General features: G+C 41.4%; 1 protein-coding gene and 1 pseudogene across 2 annotated transcripts in view; one reads left to right on the top strand and one right to left on the bottom strand.

Annotated features, from left to right (window-relative positions):
• Positions 1-11,047, bottom strand: part of LOC108284390 — a 19,257-nt pseudogene extending 8,210 nt beyond the window's left edge. The window contains exon 1 of the transcript XR_001817195.2: positions 10,773-11,047. The product of XR_001817195.2 is annotated as an NEDD8-activating enzyme E1 catalytic subunit-like (transcript). The remainder of the gene's footprint in view (positions 1-10,772) is intronic.
• A 4,128-nt stretch (positions 11,048-15,175) lies between these two features.
• The window catches only part of ZMYM4 (zinc finger MYM-type containing 4), a 152,003-nt gene continuing 144,257 nt past the window's right edge, over positions 15,176-22,921 (top strand). Inside the window, exon 1 of the mRNA XM_037728715.1 lies at positions 15,176-15,574. Coding sequence (XP_037584643.1) covers positions 15,527-15,574 — 48 coding nt within the window. The 5' untranslated portion in view covers positions 15,176-15,526. The remainder of the gene's footprint in view (positions 15,575-22,921) is intronic.

Genomic DNA, 22,921 nt, shown 5'->3' with positions numbered 1-22,921 from the left:
TTCTTTTCTTTTTTTTTTTGTTTCTTTGAGACAGGATCTCGCTCTGTCCCACAGGCTGGAGTGCAATGGCACAATCACAGCTCACTGAAACCTCATACTTCTGGGCTCAAATGATGCTTCCACCTCAGCCTCCCAAGCTGCTGGTATTATAGGTGTGAGCCACTGTATCTGGACTGGTTTATTTTAATATGTTGAAATATTAAAATCCTTGTGTTCTAGGAATAAATCCCACTTGGTCATCATAATGGTTTATTTTAGATGTCAGCTTTTAGTAAAAAGGCATTGTGGCATGTACCTGTGGCCCTAGCTAATGGGGAGGCTGAGGCAGGAGGATTGCTTGAGCACAGGAGTTTAAGGCTACAGTATGCTATGATTGTGCCTATGAATGGCTACTGCACTCTAGTATGAGGAACACAGGGAGATCCTGTCTCAAAAAGAAAGAAACAGCAAGGAAAGAAGGAAGGAAGGAAGGAAGGAAGGAGAGAAAGTAAGAAAGAAAGAGAGAAAGAGAGAGAAAGAAAGAGCTGGTAAAGGATTATTTCTAGGTGTGTCTGTAAGGGTGTTTCCAAAGGAGATTGTCATGTGAGTCAGTGGACTGAGTGGGAAAGCAGCACCCTCAATGTAGACAGGTACCATCTAATCAGCTAAGTGTTTAGACACAACAAAAAAGAGGAGAAATATATTTTCTTTCTTTCTCCCCTGGAATTGGGACACTCTCCTTCTCCTGCCCTTGGATACTGAAACTCCAGGCTCTCCAGCCTTGGGATTCTAGAACTTACACTAATGGCCCCCTGAGTTCTTAGGTCTTTGGCTTTGACTAAGAATAATACCATTGGCTTCCCTGATTCTGAGGCTTTAGGACTTGGACTGAACGACACTTCTGACATCCCAGGGTCTCCGGCTTGCAGACAGCCTGTTGTGGACTTCTCAGCTTCCATAATCACATGAATCAATTCCCCTAATATATCCATTTTCTCTCTTACTCATATGTATCTGGAGAACTCTGACTTATATAATAATGATGTATAATCCTTTTAATAAGCTGTTGAATTTGGCTTGCCATTATTTTGTTGAGATTTTGGCATCAATATTCACAAGGTGTATATAGCTGTGTGTGTGTTTTTTGTTTTTTTTTTTGGTATCTCTGTCTAGTTTTGGTATCAGGGTAATGCTGGCTTATAGAATAAGTTAGGAGGTATACCCTTCTCTCCAATTTTTTAGAAGAGTTTGAGCAGAACTGGTGTTAATTCTTCTGTAAACACTTGGTGAAATTAATCAAAGGCAAGTAAATGGTGATAAGCAGAAAAAAAAATGTTTGGTGGAATTCACCAGGGAAGGCATATAGCTGGTCCTGGGATTTCCTTTGTTGGGAGGTTTTTGATTACTGTTTCATTTTTTTTTTTAATTAGTTATATGTCTGTTCAGATTTTCTATTTCTTCATGATTCAGTCTTGGTAGGTTGTATGTTTCTGGGAATTTGTCCATTTCTTCTAAGTTATGCAAGTTTTTGGCATATAATTGTTCACAATTCTCTCTTATAATTCTTTTTACTTTTGCAAAATTGGTAATAGTGTCCTGCTTTTATTACTGATTTTAGTTATTTGAGTCTGGTCTTTTTCATTCTTAGTTAATTTAGCTAAAGGTTTGTCACTTTCATTGATGTTTTTGAAGAAGCAACTCTTGGTTTTTTTATTCTCTCATTGGGTTAGTGTGAAGATTAAATAAGATAATGAGTTACCAATTCCTAACGAAGAATGCAAATGGTCATGGTCATAGTTTGAAGAGTTGTTCCTCTTAAAATAGTTTTCAAAACTTTATTTTAAACATTTATTTATTTACCAGGTTCATAGCTTCAATTAAAATAATCTAAAGAAATGAAGAGAACAGCAAGATATAGTATTAGTCTATCAAATTGGCATAGTTAGAAAAAGCCCCAGTTAGAAGATACCCTCTGAGGGCTGGGTGCAGTGGTTTACACCTGTAATCCCAGCACGTTGGGAGGCAAAGGAGGGCAGATCACCTGAGTCAGGAGTTTGAGATCAGCCTGGCCAACATGGTGAAAACCTGTCTCTACTAAAAACACAAAAATTAGCCAGGCATGGTAGCATCAGCCTGTAATCCCAGCTACTTGATAGGCTGAGGCAGGAGAATCACTTGAGCCCAGGAGGTAGAGGTTGCAGTGAACTGAGATTGTGCCATTGCACTCCAGCCTGGGTGACAGAGTGAGACTCCAAAATAAGTCACCCTCTTGTGTGTGCTGATAGTTAATTGGAAGAGGGCTTCTGGGATGTTGCTAATATTTTATTTATTAACCTAGGAACTGGTTTCATGTTTTAAAAATTAATTGACCAGTGGGGAGTTATTGTTTACTGGGTAGAGAATTTCTGTTTTGCGAGAGGAAGAGAGTTCTGATGATGGGTGGTGATGGTTGCAAAACAATGTGAATGTACTTAATTCTACTGAACTGTATACTTAAAAATAGTTAAATGGTAAGCTTTATGTTATGTGTATTTCACCACAGTTTTTAAAAATCCATTAAGCAGCCAGGCACAGTTGCTCATACCTGTACTCCCAGAACTTTGGGAGGCTGAGGCAGGCGGATCACAAGGTCAGGAGTTCGAGACCAGCCTGGCCAATATGGTGAAACCCCCATCTCTACTAAAAATACAAAAATTGGTCAGGCGTGGTGGCATATGCCTGTAGTCCCAGCTACTCAGGAGGCTGAGGCAGGAGAATCACTTGAACCTGGGAGGTGGAGGTTTCAGTGAGCTGAGATTGTACCACTGCACTCTGGCCTGGGCAGCAGAGCGAGACTCTATCTCAAAAAAAAAAAAAATCAATTAAGCTATATACTTGTGATTTGTGCCCTGTTCTGTAGGTAAGTTATATTTTAAAAAATACAGTACCCAGTAATGGAAGCCTGCAGTAAGCAGACACCGCTAATGAAAGTGTAAATTGATATCTTTTTGGAAGGCAATCTGGCAACACGTATCAAAAGCTACAATCTTTGACTCAGCAATCCTACTTCTAGGAATTTATCCTAAGGAACTATTTAAGATGTTTGCAAAAGTCTGTGTACAAGGAAATTTACTGTAATGTTGCTTATATTGGATACAAGGACATTTACCACAGCAAGAAGCTGGAAACCACCTAAATGTCCCATAAAACGGGTCTGATTAAAAATCTATATATAAAGGCTGGGCACAGTGGCTTACGTCTGTAATCTCAGCATTTTGGGAGGCTGAGGCAAGCAGATCACAAGGTCAGGAGTTTAAGACCAGCCTGGCCAATATAGTGAAACCCCGTCTCCACTAAAAATACAAAAATTAGCCCAGTATGGTGGCACACGCCTGTAGTCCAAGCTACTCAGGAGGCTGAGGCAGGAGAATCTCTTGAACCTGGGAGGTGGCGGTTGCAGTGAGCCGAGACCATGCTATTGCATTCCAGCCCGGGTGAGAGAGTGAGACTCTATCTCAAAAAAGAAAAAAAAATTATATATATAAAATTTAGCCACACAATGGAATATTATTCTTCTGTACAATGCTGTTAGGAGTTATTAATTTGAAGCTTATAGAAAGGTTGCAAATTGGGGGCTTTGCAGATATTTCTTGTTGGCTTATACGGAAAGTTTGAAACTATTTTACTTAATTGACAGCACTCAAAAACTGAGAAATTCCATGCTGTATCTATACAATGGAATGTTAGCCATAAAAGGAAATGAAGTACTGATACATGTTACAACATGGCTGAACCTTGAAAACAGTATGCTATGTGAAAGAAGTCATTCATAAAAATCACATATTGTATGAATTCATTAGTGTGAAATGTCCAGAATAGGGAAATCTATAGAGACAGGAAGTAGATTAGAGGTTGCTTAGGAATGCAGGGGAGTGCGGGCCAGGGAGACAGGAGAGCAATAGCTAAAGTGTATTTTTTTGAGGTGATGCAAATGTTCTAAAAGTGATGGTGGTGATGGTTACTCATATCTATAAAAATAGTAAAAACCATTGAATTGGCCAGGCATGGTAGCTCATGCCTATAATCCCAGCACTTTGGGAGACTGAGGTGGGCAGATCGTGTGAGGTCAGGAGTTCGAGATCAGCCTGGTCAACATGAAGAAATCTCGTCTCTACTGAAAATATAAAAATTAGCCGGGCATGGTGGTGGGCGCCTGTGATCCCAGCTACTCGGGGGGCTTAGGCAGGAGAATCGCTTGAACCTGGGAAGTGGAGGTTGCAGTGAGCCGAGATCATGCCACTGCACTCCAGCCTGGGCAACAGAGCAAGACTCCATCCCCAAAAAAACAAAAACAAAACAAAAAATCATTGAGTTGTACATGTTAAATGTACAACCTGTATGGTATACAAGTGATAGAGTTCAGCAAAGCTGTTTTTAAAAAATTGGGTTCTGCACTTTTACACTGTTGGTGGGAGTGTAAATTAGTTCAACCATTGTGGAAGGCAGTGTGGTGATTCCTCAGGGACCTAGAAATAGAAATTCCATTTGACCCAGCAATCCCATTACTGGGTATATATCCAAAGGATTATAAATCCTTCTACTATAAGGACACATGCACACGAATGTTCATTGCAGCACTGTTTACAATAGCAAAGACTTAGAACCAACCCAAATGCCCATCGATGATAGACTGGACAGGGAAAATGTGGCACATATACACCATGGAATACTGTGCAGCCATAAAAAATGATGAGTTCGTAACCTTTGTAGGGACATGGATGAACCTAGAAACCATCATTCTCAGCAAACTGACACAGAACAGAAAATCAAACACCACATGTTTTCACTCAAAGGCGGGTGTTGAACAATGAGAACACATGGACACAGGGAGGGGAGCATCACACACTGGGGTCTGTCGGGGGGAAACAGGGGAGGGACAGCAGGGGGTAGGAAGTTGGGGAGAGATAGCATGGGGAGAAATGCCAAATATAGGTGATGGGGAGGAAGGCCGCAAATCACACTGCCATGTGTGTACCTATACAACAATCTTGCATGTTCTTCACATGTACCCCAAAACCTAAAATGCAATTAAAAAAAAATTGGGGGCCGGGCGCGGTGGCTCAAGCCTGTAATCCCAGCACTTTGGGAGGCTGAGGCGGGTGGATCATGAGGTCAAGAAATCGAGACCATCCTGGTCAACATGGTGAAACCCCGTCTCTACTAAAAGTACAAAAAATTAGCTTGGCATGGTGGCACGTGCCTGTAATCCCAGCTACTCAGGAGGCTGAGGCAGGAGAATTGCCTGAACCCAGGAGGCGGAGGTTGCGGTGAGCCAAGATCGTGCCATTGCACTCCAGCCTGGGTAACATGAGTGAAACTCCGTCTCAAAAAAAAAAAAAAAAAAATTGGGTTCTGGGTACATATCCAAAATAATTGGAAGCAGGGTCTCAAAGAGATTTTTGCGCACCCGTGTCATAGCAGCATTATTCACAATAACCAACAGGCGGACAACTTGTGTCCATTGATGGATGAATGGATAAACAAATGTGGCATATATATGCAATGTATATCATTCGGTCTTAAAAAGGAAGGAAATTCTGACACATGTTGCAACTGGATGAACCTTGAAGACATTATGCTAACTGAAACAAACCAGTCACAAAAGGACAAATACTGTATGATTTATTTACATGAGGCATCTAGAGTAGCCAAATTCATAGAAATAGAAAGAATGTTGATTGTCAGGGGCTGGGGAGAAGGAAAATAGTGGAATTAGTTATTGTTTATTGGATATAGAGGTTCAGTCTGCAAGAGAAAAAAAATTCTGGAGAGTGAATGCCCAACTAAGTGAATATTCTTAACACGATTGAAATGTAAACCTAGGGCTAGGCGCGATGGCTCACGCCTGTAATCTCAGCACTTTGGGAGGCCCAGGCGGGCGGATCACGAGGTCAGGAGTTCGAGACCAGCCTGACCAACATGGTGGAACCCGTCTCTACTAAAAATACAAACATATATCAGGTGTGGTGGTGCGGGCCTATAATCCCAGCTACGCAGGAGGCTGAGACAGGAAAATGGCTTGAACAAGGGAGGCAGAGGTTTCAGCGAGCCAAGATGGCACTATTGCACTCCAGCCTGGTGACAAAGTGAGACTTTGTCTCAAAAAAAAAAGGAATGTAAACTTAGGCTGGGCCTGGTGGCCCAGGCCTGTAATCACAGCACTTTGGGAGGCCGAGGTGGGCGGATCACCTGAGTTCAGTTCAAGACCAGCCTGGCCAACATGGTGAAACTCCATCTCTACTAAAAATACAAAAAATTAGCCGGACATGGTCGTGCACCTGTAATCCCAGCTACTCGGGGAGACTGAGGCACGAGAATCGCTTGAACCTGGGAGGCAGAGGTTGCAGTGAGCCAAGATCACACCACTGCACACTAGCCTCTAGTCTGGGCAACAGAGTAAGACTCAGTCTCAAAAAAAGAAAAAAAGAAGGCAATGTAAACTTAAATAGTTAAGGTGATAAATGTGTATTTAACTTCGATTAAAATGTAAAAGAGCCAGGCACATTAGCTCACACCTGTAAACCCAGCACTTTGGGAGGTGGAGGTAGGTGGATCCCCTGAGGTCAGGAGTTCGACATCTGGCCAGCCAACCTGGTGAAACCTCTCTCTACTAAAAATACAAAAATTTGCTGGGCGTGGTGGCGGGTGCCTGTAATCCCAGCTACTTGGGATGCTGAGGCAGGAGAATCACTTGAACCCGGGAGGTGGAGGTTACAGTGTACCAAGACTGTACCACTGCACTCCAGCCTGGGCGACAGAGTGACTGCGTCTCAAAAAAAAAAGTAAAAGAAGGCTGGATGTGGTGGCTTGCACCAGTAATTCCAGCACTTTTAGAGCTGGAGGTGGGCGGATCACTTGAGGTCAGGAGTTTGAGACCAGCCTGGCCAACATGACGAAACCCTGTCTCTACTAAAATTACAAACAAATTAGCCTGGCATGGTGGTATGCGCCTGTTATCCCAGCTGCTAGGGAGGCTGAGGCAGGAGAATTGCTTGAACTCAGGAGGTGGAGGCTGCAGTCAGCCAAGATTGCACCATTGCACTCCAGTCTGGGCAACAGCAAGACTCTGTCTTAAAAAAATAAAATTAAATAAATAAAAGGAATCAGGAAATTTCAAATATAGTCCAATTTCTGAGTTAGCAGTGTGAAGATCTGGCAAGGCTGGGTTGGCATTCCCTCTTGGGAAAAATATCCTGAAATGAGTAGTGGCTGCCCTGCCAGAGAGGGCATGAGCTTTCTGCTATTCATTTATGCTGCACACCAGCAACTGTAAGCATTTGCATTTGTAACCTTGGTCCTGGGGTAAGTATTTGCATTGTAATCTTTGTCCTGAAATTGTCTAAAGTTGGAGTCAGACAGCCTAAATATCTATCAGGTTCCTCCTCTTATTAGCTATGGTGACAACCTATGGTCACTTAACCTCTGAGAGTCGGTGTCCTCTCCTGTAAAATAATGTGGATAAAATGTTCTCTAACAGGCAAGATGAATAATGTGTGTGAAAATACCTTGTAAGCAATAAATTGCTGTTCATACAGAAAGCAAAATAAATAACATTCATTCCAATCCTGTTGTTTAATGTATGCTGAATTTTTTGTTGATAACATTATTTTTTCATTTATTTCAGCTTTCTATTATTTTAATCAGATTTCTGAGGAAACGAGTTTAAAAATTATTTGATTTTAAAAATAAGTAATATATTTCCTTTTAGTTTTTAGTTTAAAATCTCCAAAGGTATATAGAATGAAGATTATTCCCCCAATCTTCCTTTATCTTGGAAGTTACAAATTTGTGGTTACATGTAATGGTAGAAGTTACCATGTGTAATTACTACTATGACATAGGTAACTACTACTACCTATGTAGCAGAAGTTACAAATAGGTAACTACGTGCACCCCATTTTCCTTGCATGTCTCCAGAGTTTTAAAGTGCATATTCTGGACCTGGCACAGTGGCTCACGCCTATAATCCTGGCACTACGGGAGGCTGAGGCGGATGGATCATGGGAAGTCAGGAGTTCAGGCCAGCCTGGCCAATATATAGTGAAACCTCGTCTCTACTAAAAAAATGTGCTAGGTGTGGTTGCGCTCCCCTGTAGTCCCAGCTGCTTGGAAAGCTGAGGCAGGACAATCACTTGAACCTGGGAGGTGGAGGTTACAGTGAGCTGAGATCACGCCACTGCATGCCAGCTGGGCGACAAAGCAAGACTCTGTCTCTCAATAAATAAATAAATAAATTTAATTAAATTAAAAAGTGCATATTCTGTTTTTCTTTTTTTGTGGGGGAAGTGATTTTTAATATAAAGCTTTTTACAACTTTACTTTTGAAAATAATTTCTGCACTACTGAAAGCAATGTTGCTGTTCATTGTTTCAGGAGACGAAAACCTCTCATGATTATTCAGCTGGGTTACAATTACTGTTACTTGGCAGGCTACGTTCTTTACCTTTTCATCCTGTCATGCAAAATATCTAACTCATCAGCATTAACTGTGTTCATCTTTTCTTTCTCTTCTCCTCTTTCTTTCTCCTTCCTCCTCTTCTTCCTCTTCTCCTTCTTCCCCCTCCCCCTCCCCCTCCTCCTTTCTTCTTCTTTTTGGACAGGATCTCATTATGTGCCCAGGAGACTGGAGTGCACTGACTATCCACAGGCACAATCATAATTCACCATAGCTTCCCAAGAAGCTGGGACTACAAGTGCATACTGCCATGCCCAGCTTTAATGTGCTCATCTTTATTATATCCTTGTTAGTAATGAATTTTATCTCATTTCGTAGGACTTGAAAAACAAAGTTTATAAAAGAAGTACATTGATATTTACCAGCTGGGCACAGTGGCTCACACCTGTAATCCCAGCACTTTGGGAGATCAGCTGGGAGGGCTGCTTGAGGCCAGGAGTTCAAGACCAGCCAGGACAACATAGAGAGACCCCCATCTCTACAAAATATTTTAAAAATTAGCCTGGTGTGGTGGCACATGCCTGTAGTCCTAGCTACTTAGGATGCTGAGGTGGGAGGATCCCTTTAGCTCAAGAGTTTTAGGTTATAGTGAGCCATGATCACACCACCATACTCCAGCCTGGGCAACAGAACAACTCTGTCTCTAATATAAATAAATAATCAATCAATCAATCAACTGAATGATATTTAGCTTCCTTTGCAGAAAAAAAACAATTAATTATGATATTTCTAAAGAATGCATTTCCCAGGAACTAAATACTAGATGGAGCACTGACTTCTAGAGTTGGATTGGCCCCAGGATGCATGATTTCTTTTTGAACCCCCCGGCCTCCAGTTATCTACTTCCTTGCTTTTCTCCACTGTCTCAGCCTCGTCTCCATAGTTTATCTCAGCTTGGTGGGAGAGGTTTTTGAGGCCATGTCATTTATTTGACCTTTCCAATGTATTTGGTCATGGTTTACCATTTTTGATGTGCATTAGTGATTCTCATCTTTTAAAAAAAGATTTCTTGGGCCACATTCCTCTCCAATAACACCCTATTTCTCTGATTTTTCCAAAGTGAAACTTCTTGAAAGAATAGTCCATATTCACTGTTTCTATTTCTTCATCTCTTCTCTCTTCAGGCCACTCCAATCATGCTTGTGTTTAAACTAATCCACTGAAATGATTCTAGTCCAGATCACTAAAGACGTTTCAATCTTGCCATCAATTCTTGATGATATCTTACTTGTCCTCTCAGTCACATCTGAAAAATTGGTAATTGGGCCTCTCTCAAAACAGGTCTTGCTGGGCACGGTGGCTCAAGCCTGTAATCCCAGCACTTTGGGAGGGCGAGGCGGGTGGATCACGAGGTCAAGAGATCGAGACCATCCTGGTCAACATGGTGAAACCCCGTCTCTACTAAAAATACAAAAATTAGCTGGGCATGGTGGTGCGTGCCTGTAATCCCAGCTACTCAGGAGGCTGAGGCAGGAGAATTGCCTGAACCCGGGAGGCGGAGGTTGCGGTGAGCCGAGATCGCGCCATTGCACTCCAGCCTGGGTAACATGAGTGAAACTCCGTCTCAAAAAACAAACAAACAAACAAACAAACAAAAAAACAGGTCTTTATTTGGTTACTGAGACGACACATTCTCCTGACTTTCCTGCTAATTGGCTGATTCTCTTTCTCTTCCTGAATTATAAATGTTGGGGTGCCTCAGGGCTCATTTCAATATACATGCTCTGGGTAACTCTATCAAGTCTATGGCTTATACTGATGACTCCCATATTTCTGTCTCCAGCCCTGTTAACACTCCTAAGCTTCAGACTTGAATATCTAACTGCTATTTGACATTTCCACTTGGATGTCTAGAGGAATCTAAAATTTATCATGTCCAAGACATCTTTCATCCTTCTCTGCCCACTCTCTCACATCTGTTCTCCTCCTCTCCATTGCAAATAATGGGCAACAGCATTAACCTATCTATTCAGGTTAAAAAGCTAAGAATCATCCCCAAATCATCTTTTTCTTTCACTCCCAGCACCCAATTCATTAGCAGCAATCATATTGGCTACACCTCCAAAATATATATATCCTGAATCCAACTAATTTTTTGTATCTCCAATGCCAATGCCCTAGGCTAAGTCATTGTTATCGCTCACCAGGACTGCCACAGAGCCTCTTAACTTACATCCACCCTTGCTCCTTTATGGCTCATTCTGCAATGCACATGGTATCCAGAGGGTTCACATAATTTTTTTTTAAAAAGACTTCAATGGCTTTCCATCATACACAAAATAAAATTACAAATCCTTACCATGGCCTCCAAGGATCTTCATAATTTGTCTTTTTCTACTTCTTTGGCTTCATCTTCTGCCCCTCTCTCACTTGGTTCTAGTAACATTGGCACCTTGCTCTTCTTGGACATTTCAGGTTTGTTCCTGCCAAGGGGTTTTACACTTGCTGCTCCCTGTGACTGGAATGCTCCGACCCAGACATTTGCGCAGATGGTTCTCGATCACCAGGTCATGATTTAAGTTTCAGCTCCACACCTCCTAGCCAGATGTGATGGCTCACACCTGTAATCTCAGAACTTTGGGAGGCAGAGATGGGAAGATCACTTGAGCCCAGGAGTTGAGGCTGCAGTGAGCTATGACGGTGACACTACACTCCAGGCTGGATGATAGAGCAAGACCCTGTCTCTCTCTCTCTCTTTTGAGACAGAGTTTCACTTTGTCACCCAGGCTGGAGTGCAGCGGCGTGATCTTGGCTCACTACAACCTCTGCCTTCTGTGTTCAAGCAATTCTCCTGCTTCAGCCTCCCAAGTAGCTGGGATTACAGGTAAATTTTATATTTTTAGTAGAGACAGGGTTTCACCATGTTGGCAAGCCTGGTCTCGAACTCCTGACCTCAAGTGATCCACCTGCCTCGGCCTCCCAAAGTGCTGGGATTAGGGGTGTGAGCCACAGCGTCCAGCCAAGACCCTGTCTCAAAAAGAAAAAGAAAAACAAAGTTACATCCTTGGAAAATATTCGCTGACTACCACATCTAAAGTAGCCCCACTACAGTTATTTTCTATCCCATTTATTTTACTTTCTTCTTAACATTTGCTGAATGGATTTACCTAAATGTCCAATGTGGTTTAAAACATATTTGAATCTAATGATTAGAATTCTGTTAGTCAATAATCTCTTTGGAAAGAAACACTGAACCTTTCCTGTGGCTGCCCTCTCCCTCTGAGTGAGTCTCTAAAATAGTGTCTGCATCTGTGAGGCATTATGATGTTGGGAAAGCCTGAGACCTTGGATCTATTTGGAGTCCCTGACTTCTCAGGATGCTCTATAACCTGTTGATAAGACAGTGGAATGTTTTGTAGCCTGGCCTAGCTAAGTTTACTCAGAGCCTGAAGGCAAACCACAGCTCTTCCTGAGGTCTGGCTGTTACTACTTTTTGTTCCTGGCCCAGTGTAATTTACAGAGCTACTTCCTCCTATACTTGCCAGCCAGTGTTCTTGGCTACTTTCCTTATTCTTCCACAGGGTATGTGGGAACTTCTGGATATATTCTATCACGGTAGCTAAGGACCACTCACTTGCAGAGCTCCTTCCAAAACTCTATACCTAATTTTGTGTATGTAATTCTGTGTTCTTTTTCTAAAAAAACAAAACAAAACAAAACAAAAACAAAACCAAAAAACCCTCCCTCTCCCCTAATCATATAAGCCTCAAGAGCTGTAAAACCTGAATTCACCTCTGGCTGAGAGACACTCTGAGGAGCTAAATGCAGGCCTTCTTTCTTTTCCCAATTACACCGGGGCTTGACTTTCTTCTGTGGCTGTCTGCTTGTTGGTATGGGCATAGTCTGGAAGTCATATCTACCTGGAATCCTAAACAGGAGCAGAGCAAGAATCCTTTCTGCTTTGAAGAGTTGGAATGAGAAGACAGGGGCACATGTCTCTCAACTGTATGCCTCTCTTACTTCTCTCTTTGTTCTTCTTCTCTCTACCCTTTTATTAAGGGTCAGGCTTTTCTTTTATTTCCCTATACACAGCCTCATGGCTTAGCTGTCCTGGATGGAAGGACGTTTGGATAGAAGGCATTTCCTCTGGAGTATGGAAGAACTCCATGAAATTATGATGTGCTGAACTTCATAGATTAAATGGAACTAGGGAAATTTAGCAAATTCCTTTTCTCTCCATTCTGTTCTCTCCTGATTGGGAAAATAAGTCTCGAAGCTACATTTCAAGGAAGAGTCTATGATGGAAGATGACTTAAGAAAGTTAAATCAATTTGATACTTGCAAGATATCACCCCCATTATATTCTAGGGTTTTTTTGAGATAAGTCAGAACACTGAACTTGTAAGTGAAATATCCCATTTAAAATGTTGATATATGATTTAATTTTTTTAAAAAAAGGTAGTAATACTCATATGGTGCTAGGAACCAACAGTGTTCTAGGAGATTTAGAGATGTTAACTAATCAAATCCTCTTGGTATCCCGTTCTACAGATAAGGAAAGTGAAGCACAGGGCAATTACCTTGACCAAGATCATATAGCTATACACAATACAAACCAAATGCATTTCTATGGGACAAATTTGGTCACAAGGCCACCAATTTACAACGTCTAGTTTCTGATATTTCACATAAGTCCGAAGGAACAAGCCTTTGAATTCTGACTTGGCCTCTGTGCTGAATGATCTTAGACCAGTCGCTTAAGCTCTGTGATCCCTTCTCTAAAATCATGATTAACTTTGTATTGCTCACTAGATGGTTTTCTCTTTTCTCATTCCTCCATATGGATGATTACACTGAACATTCATGTTACGCTTGTATATTATCTGAAGTGCACAAATCCCTCCTATTATTCAAGACCTAACACATTGCTAACATCTCCCAAAGCAGTGTGTATAGGACAGGGCCCTGAGGATCAAGATGTCTGTGCCAGTGTTGATATTGTTACTAATCCTGTGTGTGATCTCAAGCAAATCATATCTTCTCTAAGTCTCAGAGGCTCCATCTTGAAAATGTGGAGTTGGACTAAACTAATGGCTCTAAACTGTAATCTAAGAAACTCAACATTTCTCTAATGATGGGAGGAGGCACGAAAGGAGAGAGAGTGCAAGGGTGAGGCTGGGTGAATAGACTAGTGGGTTCCCCACTTATACTCCCAACTTAGCAGCTCCGTTTTAAACCATCAGATTTTATTACAAGGGAGTATTCCGCTGCCAATAAAACAGGTGGAAACCACTAGAAGTTTTATGTAGCCACATTCCCTGGAACTATCTTTTCTTGGCTCCTCTTTTCTTTCTTGTCCTGGACATGTAACTAAAGAAAACATGTTTTTAAAATTCTGGCTGAAATGAACATATTTCTTTGTCCTTCTTTCTTCTCTCCTACCCAGGTGTGAAATTAAAGACAGCACTAAAGGCATAAGCAAGGCCAGCATGGAAACTTCCAGCAATTTCACAAATAGTTTTCAGCAAAATAGTATAGACTAGAAAACTTCTGTTTCAGAAGAGCTACCAAGTGATAAATAAAAAAGAAGTTACATCTCATTATCCTGTGACTTCAGGAGCTGCTCATTCCCACTTGAATACATCTTGTCATGGGGAAATGACCTTCAGGAAGCAACTTCTTTGTATTTCTTACCATATGTCTCCCCATTGTCCCTGAGCTATCATTATAAGCTTCATTTTTTTCTCTACCCAAAGCTTCTGGGAACTAGAATGAACAGAAGAGGAATGAATCAAGCCTTCATTTTCTTCAGCCATTTTCAGCTTAGGACCCAGCTTAGGTTTTGGAACAAGATAGACCTTTCCTGGTTTCCTGCTTAGAAATAAGATGATTATCCTTCAAGGCAGATTGTCAAGTTCCTTCAATAGAGGTGAATGAGGACACACATCACCTGCAAATCATTACATCTTCACTGGAGAATTATGATATTCTCCAAATACCATGAAACTTCAATTTTTAATCTTCTAGGGATACCAAATTAAATCAAATTTATCTCTTTCTTGCCTGAAGACAGCCTGGAGGACTGTGACTCAAATCTTGATTCCAGCTCCACACCAGCTGTTAGTTACATTGGGACAAATTACTTCCAACGACCAGGCTGCAATTTTATCATTGTGAGCACTGGAGTAAATGGCTCCCTAAGATCCTTCCCCATTTTGATGTTCTAGGAAGAAATTACTATTGAAGAAATTATTTCCAGTTGTTGGTTCAGTCTTCAAAATCATGAAAAGCTTTGATTTTAAGGTAAGGTTATAGGAGTTAGCCCTTGATATTCTATGTCTTGTGCTTCAGGAAACGGGGTCACAAGGGAGGAAAGTTGGTTTTCCTTGAGATGACTGTCTTGTTCCCTCATTGGTTTGGGATTCTTCATGTTCAGAGGTCCACTGAGAACTTCAGGTCACCATCACTTTCCCTTTTCAATGGTATCATTGCAGTCAGGTGTAAGATGGTGATGTGGATCCCTCACTGACATTGCACCCAATTCTCCAGATTATCTTTCCACTGATTTCTTTCATTCCTCCTTCATCACTGCGTCATGGTCCCTTTAAGGGAGCGGCCATAGTTGAGTGGTGGGAGCAGCTGCTGGCAGCAAAGAGACTTGCAGGATTTGGCCTACCCAGGGCCACTTACCGCGCACGCTCAGGACCGGGGGTTTGGTGGGAAAGGAAGGAGGGACTTAGGGTGCGCCTGCGCATCAGGGGCGCGCGCAAGGGGCTGGTTTGGTGATCCCTTTAAGAAACCGCAGGCGGAGGAATTTCTCTGAGAGAAAATAATCCTACTCACGGGGCCCCTTGGAGGCCATTAACCCCCCGAGTCCCGGCCCCCCCACGTCGCCGGGCAGGCCCTCCCGCCCACGCGCGGACCCGTGGGATCTCAGAAGCTGCGGCCCGGCGCCCGGCATCCGCCCCCTCCCAATTCTCGGCGCAAGGCCCGGCCGGGTCTGGGGAAGCTGCCGCGAGGCGGCCGTGCCTGCAGTGTGGGCGGGGGCCGGGGGCCCAAGAGGTACCGCCGCCACCGCGCGGGGAGCCGCAGCGGTTCCGAGCGGGGCCCAACATGGCGGAGAGAGAGGTGGAGTCCGGCCCCCGAAAGAGGGTAGGTGAGGTGAGGCAGAACTCGGCGGCTGGGGGCGGGGCGCGGCCCGGGGCCGGGAATGGGCCATGCTCAGGCTCGTGGAGGGGTCGCCGAGGCCCGGTTGGGACAAGATTGCGGGCAGGTCTGAGGCAGCCTTGGGTCTGGAGCGCGCTGGCGAGCGGTCCCTCGGCAGGTGGGACAAAGATTTGCTGCTGGGTGAGGGGGAGGAGAGGGGGCCGTTGTTTGCCTTCCTCCCCCCACCTTCCCCCACTCTGGGGTGGGATATCTGGGCCCGGGGTGAGGAGGTGTCAGATTCTTAAGTGCATCTTTAGTACATCAGAGTCTGTAAGTTTAGCTGGGGAGAGGTAAGGTGGGGGCGGTGGTGGCGGGAATAAGTCGTGGAGGGGTCTCAGGAGAAATAACCGGAGGGTTCTTAAGTAACACCATCACGAATTCATTTTCCTGCCTCCTTTCCCCTCCCCCCATAGCCGTTATCTAGACCAAAGTAGGGGTGGTGGTCTTACCTGTGAGGAAGTGGGATCGTTGGCATGTCCTGATTTTAGGAGAAAAATTTTGGCTACTATGAATGTCATGTTGTAGCCTAGCCTCTTAACTCGCGATTAGGGACATGGAAGAGTATGACAAGTTTTGTCGTAACAGGGATGTACCCAGTCAACCTGCAGAGGTGAAGCCAATTCTGCATAGGAGTTGTTTGAATGCTTTTTAAAGTTTGTCTTGAAACTTTTCTTATTTAATTCTGAGTGGTTTTTTTCAGATGGCGAACAATACTGTACTATCGATTGAGCAATATCCCTCAGACTTTTCTTTTACTTCCTCCCCGCTTAGCATGATAAGAAGTAAGTTTCCTTTTAGGAATCTTCCTTTTGGAAATGGTTTCAAAAACGATCGATTAGCGAAAGGGTAAAAAATCACTACTTTATGAAGAATGCCCTTTCAGCTTTGCATAAAATTAGTAATCTCATAATGATGCTACAGCTGAGGTTTTGAGTGCTTACTATGTGCCTGGCACTGAGCTAAGAGCTTTATTGAATAATTTAACTTCATAGCAACTTCACATAGAACCTATTTGCAGATGAGGAAATTTAGGCGTTGAGAGCTCAAGTAATTTACTTGGATCACACAGCTAGTTGCAAGGTTGAGCCAGGATTAGAATCCAAGTTTGTCCCAACTACAGTGTCTGTGTTGGATGCCACAGAGGAGTTTCTTTAATTTATGTTCCTATGTTTCTCTCCTTAAAAGCTCAACTTGCAAATGACCAAAATGTCAAGTATTATTTTTTCCAACAATTTATTAGGAAAATATTTTGAACTATCAGGCAAAATTATAAAACTTATAGGGAACAGCCATACACCCAGCCGCCTATGTTCTACTGTTAACATTGCATTCCTGCTGAGCTCGGTGGCTCACGCCGTAATCCCAGCATTTTGGGAGGCCGAGGCAGGAGGATCACTTGAGGCCAGAAGTTCAAGACTAGCCTGGTCAACATGGTGAAACGCCATCTCTACTAAAAATACAAAGAATTAATGAGGCATGGTGATGGGCACCTGTAATCCCAGCTATTCGGGAGGCAGAGGCAGGAGAATCGTTTGAACCTGGGAGGTGGTGGTTGCGCTGAGCCGAGATCAGGCCACTGCACTCCAGCCTAGGCATCAGAGTGATACACTGTCTCGAAAAACCCCCCAAAACAAAAAACCTTACATTCCACTTGTTTTATCATGTATTTATCGTTCTGCCCCTCTTTCTGTTTTCATCAGTCATGTTATTTTAATGCATTTCATTGCGTTTTGAACAATAAATTTTTAGTGTTGATAAGTTTACAAATTTTGGATTCACCTCATGTAATAATTAGTCATAGAGCGAGTTAAGCTCTATGATGCTATATCCAAATAGTTTTCTTTCTTTCTTTCTTTTTTGAGACGAAGTTTTGCTCTTGTTGCCCAGACTGGAGTGCAGTGGTGGGATCTCGGCTCACCACAACCTCCGCCTGATTCTCTTGCCTCAGCCTCCTGAATAGCTGGGATTACAGGCAGCACCACCACACCTGGCTAATCTTTGTATTTTTAGTAGAGATGGGGTTTCTTCATGTTGGTCAGGCTGGTCTTGAACTCCTGACCTCAGGTGATCCACCCGCCTCGGCCTCCCAAAGTGCTGGGATTACAGAAGGGAGCTGCCTAGCCCAGCCCAAATAGTTTTATAAGTGTAAATATTGGATATGGAATGCATGTGTTTTGAAATTGTAAAATTTTCAAGTTGTGTTCAGTTTTGAACTGGATCCTTATTGTGCTTGGATGAAGGCATATGGCATATAGTCTACCAATGAAAATATAGGGTAAATTACTGAAGATATGTAATGTTAATTCAGGGAGATTTCTGCATCCAGTTGCTGTGAATGTTGTCATTCACCTTCTGTATTAGGATGTTCTAGGATATTCTAGAAAACATATATGCACTTTGACAACAAATTCTACTAGATTTTAAATATATTCTATATCTTGTAGTACACTTAAAAGATGTTACTGGTCTTGTGAATCTTCTGCTAAAGGAATGCTGGAAAACAAAAAAAAGATGTCATACTGGTAGTAGTCAAAACTTTGTTATTATTATGTTTTAGATGGAGTATTGCTCAGTTGCTGGGGCTGGAGTGCAGTGGCGCAATCTCAGCTCACTGTAACCTCTGCCTCCTGGGTTGAATTGATTCTCCTGCCTCAGCCTCCTGAGTAGCTGGGATTATAGGCACGCACCACACGCCTGGCTAATTTTTGTATTTTTAGTAGAGACAGGGTTTCGCCATGTTGGCCAGGCTGGTCTTGAACTCCTGACCTCAGCTGATCTGCCCACCTTGGCCTCCCAAAGTGCTGGGATTACAAGTGTGAGCTACTGGGCCTGGCCGAAAACTTTATTATTTTTAACAACCTATAACATACATAGCACTTGTACAGGTTTCCCTATTATTTTGCCAGTTTCATCACAGAGGAAGGTTACATTCATTAATTTTTGGATCCATTATCCTGGCGTGATGGCACATGCTTATAAGTCCACCTTCCTATTCAGAGGTTGAGATGGGAGCATCGCTTGAGCCTAGGAGTTGGAGGTTGCAGTGAGTTATGATATTGCCACTGCTCTCCAGCCTGGGCAACAGAGGGAGACCCCCTCTCTAGAAAAAGTAAAAATAATACATGAATAATATTTTTCATCCATAATTTATTTTGTTTTTGATATTTTATTAGAATGTTCAGTATGATTGTCTTAGATGGTATAAGTACTTTTTTCCACTTTTTTTTGGTATGTGCCAAATTACACGTGGATTCCATATGTATACGCCAAGCAGGTAAATGGGGACTATGCAATGCCATGTTTTTGGAAATTGACTGTTTGCCTTGAGGGAGTTAAAACAAACTATCCACATAGACCTAGATAGTAACTTTAAGCTATTTAATCTGAAATTGGATTGATGACATGGTATTGTACTTAATGATACTTTTGCTTTTGACCTTTGTAATCATGTCACAGAACAGTTGTTAAGCACCTCTACTATTTGTAAAGCTATATGTTAGACATTGTGCTCTGTTACTTAGGGTCATTTAGGATAATATATGCTGGCCTTCCTGGTAAACTGTAAACTCCTTTAACGTAGTATCCATTTCATTGCTTTTTGCTTCTCATCATCTTGTGACCTCTACACAATAGGAACTCAAACAACTTAGTGATTTTTTTTCTAATAAGAAAAGCTTACCTATTATGGCAGAGGCTCTATGGGTTGGGTACTAAGTTCTTTGCTTTGTAATATTGAGGGGTTCTGTAAATCTTTCATAGTGTTCTTTACTCCCAAAGTTGTCTTCTCTGGATGCAGATTTAGGACTCTTCTGATTGTTCTGGATTATGGTTAGATGGACAGGTGACTGCATTTTTTAAGACCATTGGGTTATCAACCTTAAATTCTAGATAGGCCTGCCTGATGTCTTGTTTTTATATTTGTGGGCAGTTGAAACAGTTGTATTCAGAATATGCTAGAATGCCAGTCTCTCAATTTGTGAACATGGGGGAGCTGAGTATGTGGGTGGATCAGCACTGTATTTGTCTATCATCTCTGGTATAGAGAGAACCAAGTTCATATCATAGTGCCCATGCATAAAGGTGTTATAACAAGTATCATACCCACACAAATACATACACACAAATACACTTTAAAGTCAGCATATTATTTAACAATTTTTTTAAGATGATACAATTTTTGTTTTCTCAAATAGTTTTAAAGATTCATTAGGTAGTCTTATTATAAATGATTGAATTATTTATGCATGGCTATTATAATAACCAGTGTGTTATGAAGTATGAGGTCTAAATCTGGCGGCCGTGTTTTGTTGTAAAATCCTTGTCTTTTCAAAATTTACATACAAAATAATAACTTTTGTAAATGTAAATATTACCCCGTCTAGTAAGTTGTATTCATTTTCATACTTAAAACTCTCTGTATGTGAAATTTGAGGTGCCTGTATCTGGTATGCTTAAAAAAGAGAGAAAGCATATGTATAAGTAGTATGCTTCCATTTTTGTGAAAAACAAAATGACCTTTCTTGCCTCCCCACATATGTGTGTGTATATGCTTGTATATTTATGAACTTAGAGAAAATTGTGGAGGACACAGGTCAGGATGTTTACCTTCAGGGGGTAGGGAGGAGAAAGGAAAGAGATATAATGGTTAAAATTTCATAAAGTGGAAAAAGTATTCATGGTATAATGCTTAGTGAAAATGTGGATTATAAAATGTTATCTATTAATATAATATAAATGTGAAAATTGAACATGCCTGTAGACAGTAGAAAATACGAACAAATGAAAGCATTGACTTAATGATGTGTTGGGATTATGGAGAAATTTTGTTTTGAATTTCTGTTATTTTAATATTTTATAATAAAATAATTACAAAAGATGGATCCCTCTTAATTCCTTAATGGACTTTTTCTCTTTTCTGTCTTTTTGCTAAATGTATTACTTAAAAACATGGCAGTTCATGTCATTAAAATATTTACAGTTTGTATGTATGCAATTTAAGAATGTATTTGTTTAGAGACCATTTGAAGGGGCCACTCACAGTGATTCTGCATTGTTTTCACACTGCTTCTCATCTTGTGACACACAGAGGCATCTGTAAATAATAATAGTTGTGGCTGGGTACAGTGGCTCATTCCTGTAATCCTAGCACTTTGGGAGGCCGAGGCAGGAGGATGGCATGAGGCCAAGAGTTTGAGACCACCGTCGGCAAAATAGCAAGACCCCATCTCTACAATAAATTAAATTACCTCAGGTGCAGTAGCGTTTGCTTGTAGTCTTTGCTACTCATGAGGCTGAGGTGGGAGGACTGCTTGAGCCTAGGAGTTTGAGGTTGCATTGAACTATGATTGTGCCACTGCACTCCAGCCTGGGTGACAGAGCAAGTGAGACCATGTCTTAAAAATAAATAAATAAAAAAAAATAAGAGGCCACTCTAATATTGAGAATAATTCTGAGTTGTTTTCTTCCCATCTTGTAATAAGCAGAGGCATCTGTAAGTAATGATAATACTTGGTATTTATAAACTCTTAAGTGTCAGTCATTTTTTAAAGTATTTTATATGTGTTATATTTTTCAACCACAATTATTGTCCCATTTTATAAATGAGGACACTAAGACACAGAGATATTTGCTGGAGAGACTGTGGGCTAAACCAGCATCAAGTATCACTTGAACTGGTTCTGTTTGATCATATAAGTTAGAACTTGTGTTTATCCAGAAATATTGTGGTTAGTGTTGATATTCTCATTTGTTAAAAAAAAAAAAAAAGCACAGAATTCTTTATCTGGAATGTATGGATGTTAGAATAATTGGAATTACATTCAAATAAAGTTGATGTAAATTATTTCTCAGGAATCATTAAGTTAACTTGTTCCCTAGGAAATGCATTTGTGTTGAGATCATCTTAAAATACTTATTCGCAGCTCACATTTATTATTTATTATTATTTATTTTTTTGAGATAGAGTTTCACTCTTGTTGCCCAGGCTGGCTCAATCTCAGTGCACCACAAGCTCCCCATCCTGGTTCAAGCGATTCTCCTGCCTCAGTCTCCCAAGTAGCTGGGATTTACAGGCATGCGTCACCACGCCCAGCTAATTTTGTATTTTTAGTAGAGACGGTTTCTCCGTGTTGGTCAGGTTGGTCTTGAACTCTCGCTATCAGGTGATCCACTTGCCTCGGCCTCCCAAAGTGCTGGGATTATAGGCGTTCACATTTATTTTGTAGAAAATATACATTAAATATTTTGAAGCTGTGATTTATTTTAAATATTGTGTTTGTACTCTTTTTTTTTGGAGACAGAGTCTTGCTCTGTTTCCTAGGCTGGAGTGCAGTGGCGCGATCTCTGTTGACTGCAACCTCCACCTCCCAGGTTCAAGGAATTCTCCTGCCTCAGCCTCCCGAGTAGCTAGGATTACAGGCATGTGCCACTATGCCTGGCTAATTTTTGTATTTTTAGTAGAGACAGCGTATTAGCATGTTGACCAGACTGGTCTCGTCTGGTCTCGAACTCCTGACCTCATGATCTGCCTGCCTCGGCCTCCCAGAGTGCTGGGATTATAGGCATGAGCCACTGTGCCTGGCCAGAAAGATTTTCTTACTAAAGAATTATGAGTAGATAAATAAAAAATGCAATTTCTGTGGATACTTAAGAGGTATTTTTGAATTGTGTATTAGGAGAACAACCACTATTTAAAGAAGATTGATATTTCCTTTAAAAATTCTGATTATTTTACTATGAACTAACTGTATGTAGTTACTTTAGTGAAGGAGAAAGGCAGGTATTGTATAAATGTACTTTATTCAACTCAACAAAATGCTAATACTTGACCATTTGACTTTAAAACAATGACATTTTTATGTGGCTCACTCAATCCATTAGTAAGGGCATGGGTTCTTCACAGTCAGTTTATTGTATAATCTCTGGGATTTAGCAATTTTGGGATAGTAATAGTTCTTATCCAACCTTCTCATACCTATACTCACTTTTTTATACTTAAGAAGTATTTACATTGTTATTTTAATTTCATTCATGTAGTCTTTCTGGCCTCCTAGAAGCTTTAGCTAGCTGCCTGTGACCAAAGATAGGACTTTTTTTTTTTTTTTTGGTCTATCCAGCATATTGTTTACCCACCAATATAAGTTCTTTGAGGTCAAGAATCATATGTGTTTATCTTTCTTTACACTTCCCATTATGTCTTACAAATGTATTTTAATACTAACATGCATATTATACATTTATAAGCAAAAAATTAATTTACCATTTCTGTCTCATCTAACTACTCACTTCTGTCCCTCCCTCCCT

This window comes from Cebus imitator, unplaced genomic scaffold (genome assembly GCF_001604975.1).
Source record: "Cebus imitator isolate Cc_AM_T3 unplaced genomic scaffold, Cebus_imitator-1.0 Scaffold277, whole genome shotgun sequence".
Taxonomy (NCBI): Eukaryota; Metazoa; Chordata; class Mammalia; order Primates; family Cebidae; genus Cebus; species Cebus imitator.
Note: the sequence above shows the minus strand (reverse complement) of the source record. Positions and strands in the feature narration are given on the sequence as shown.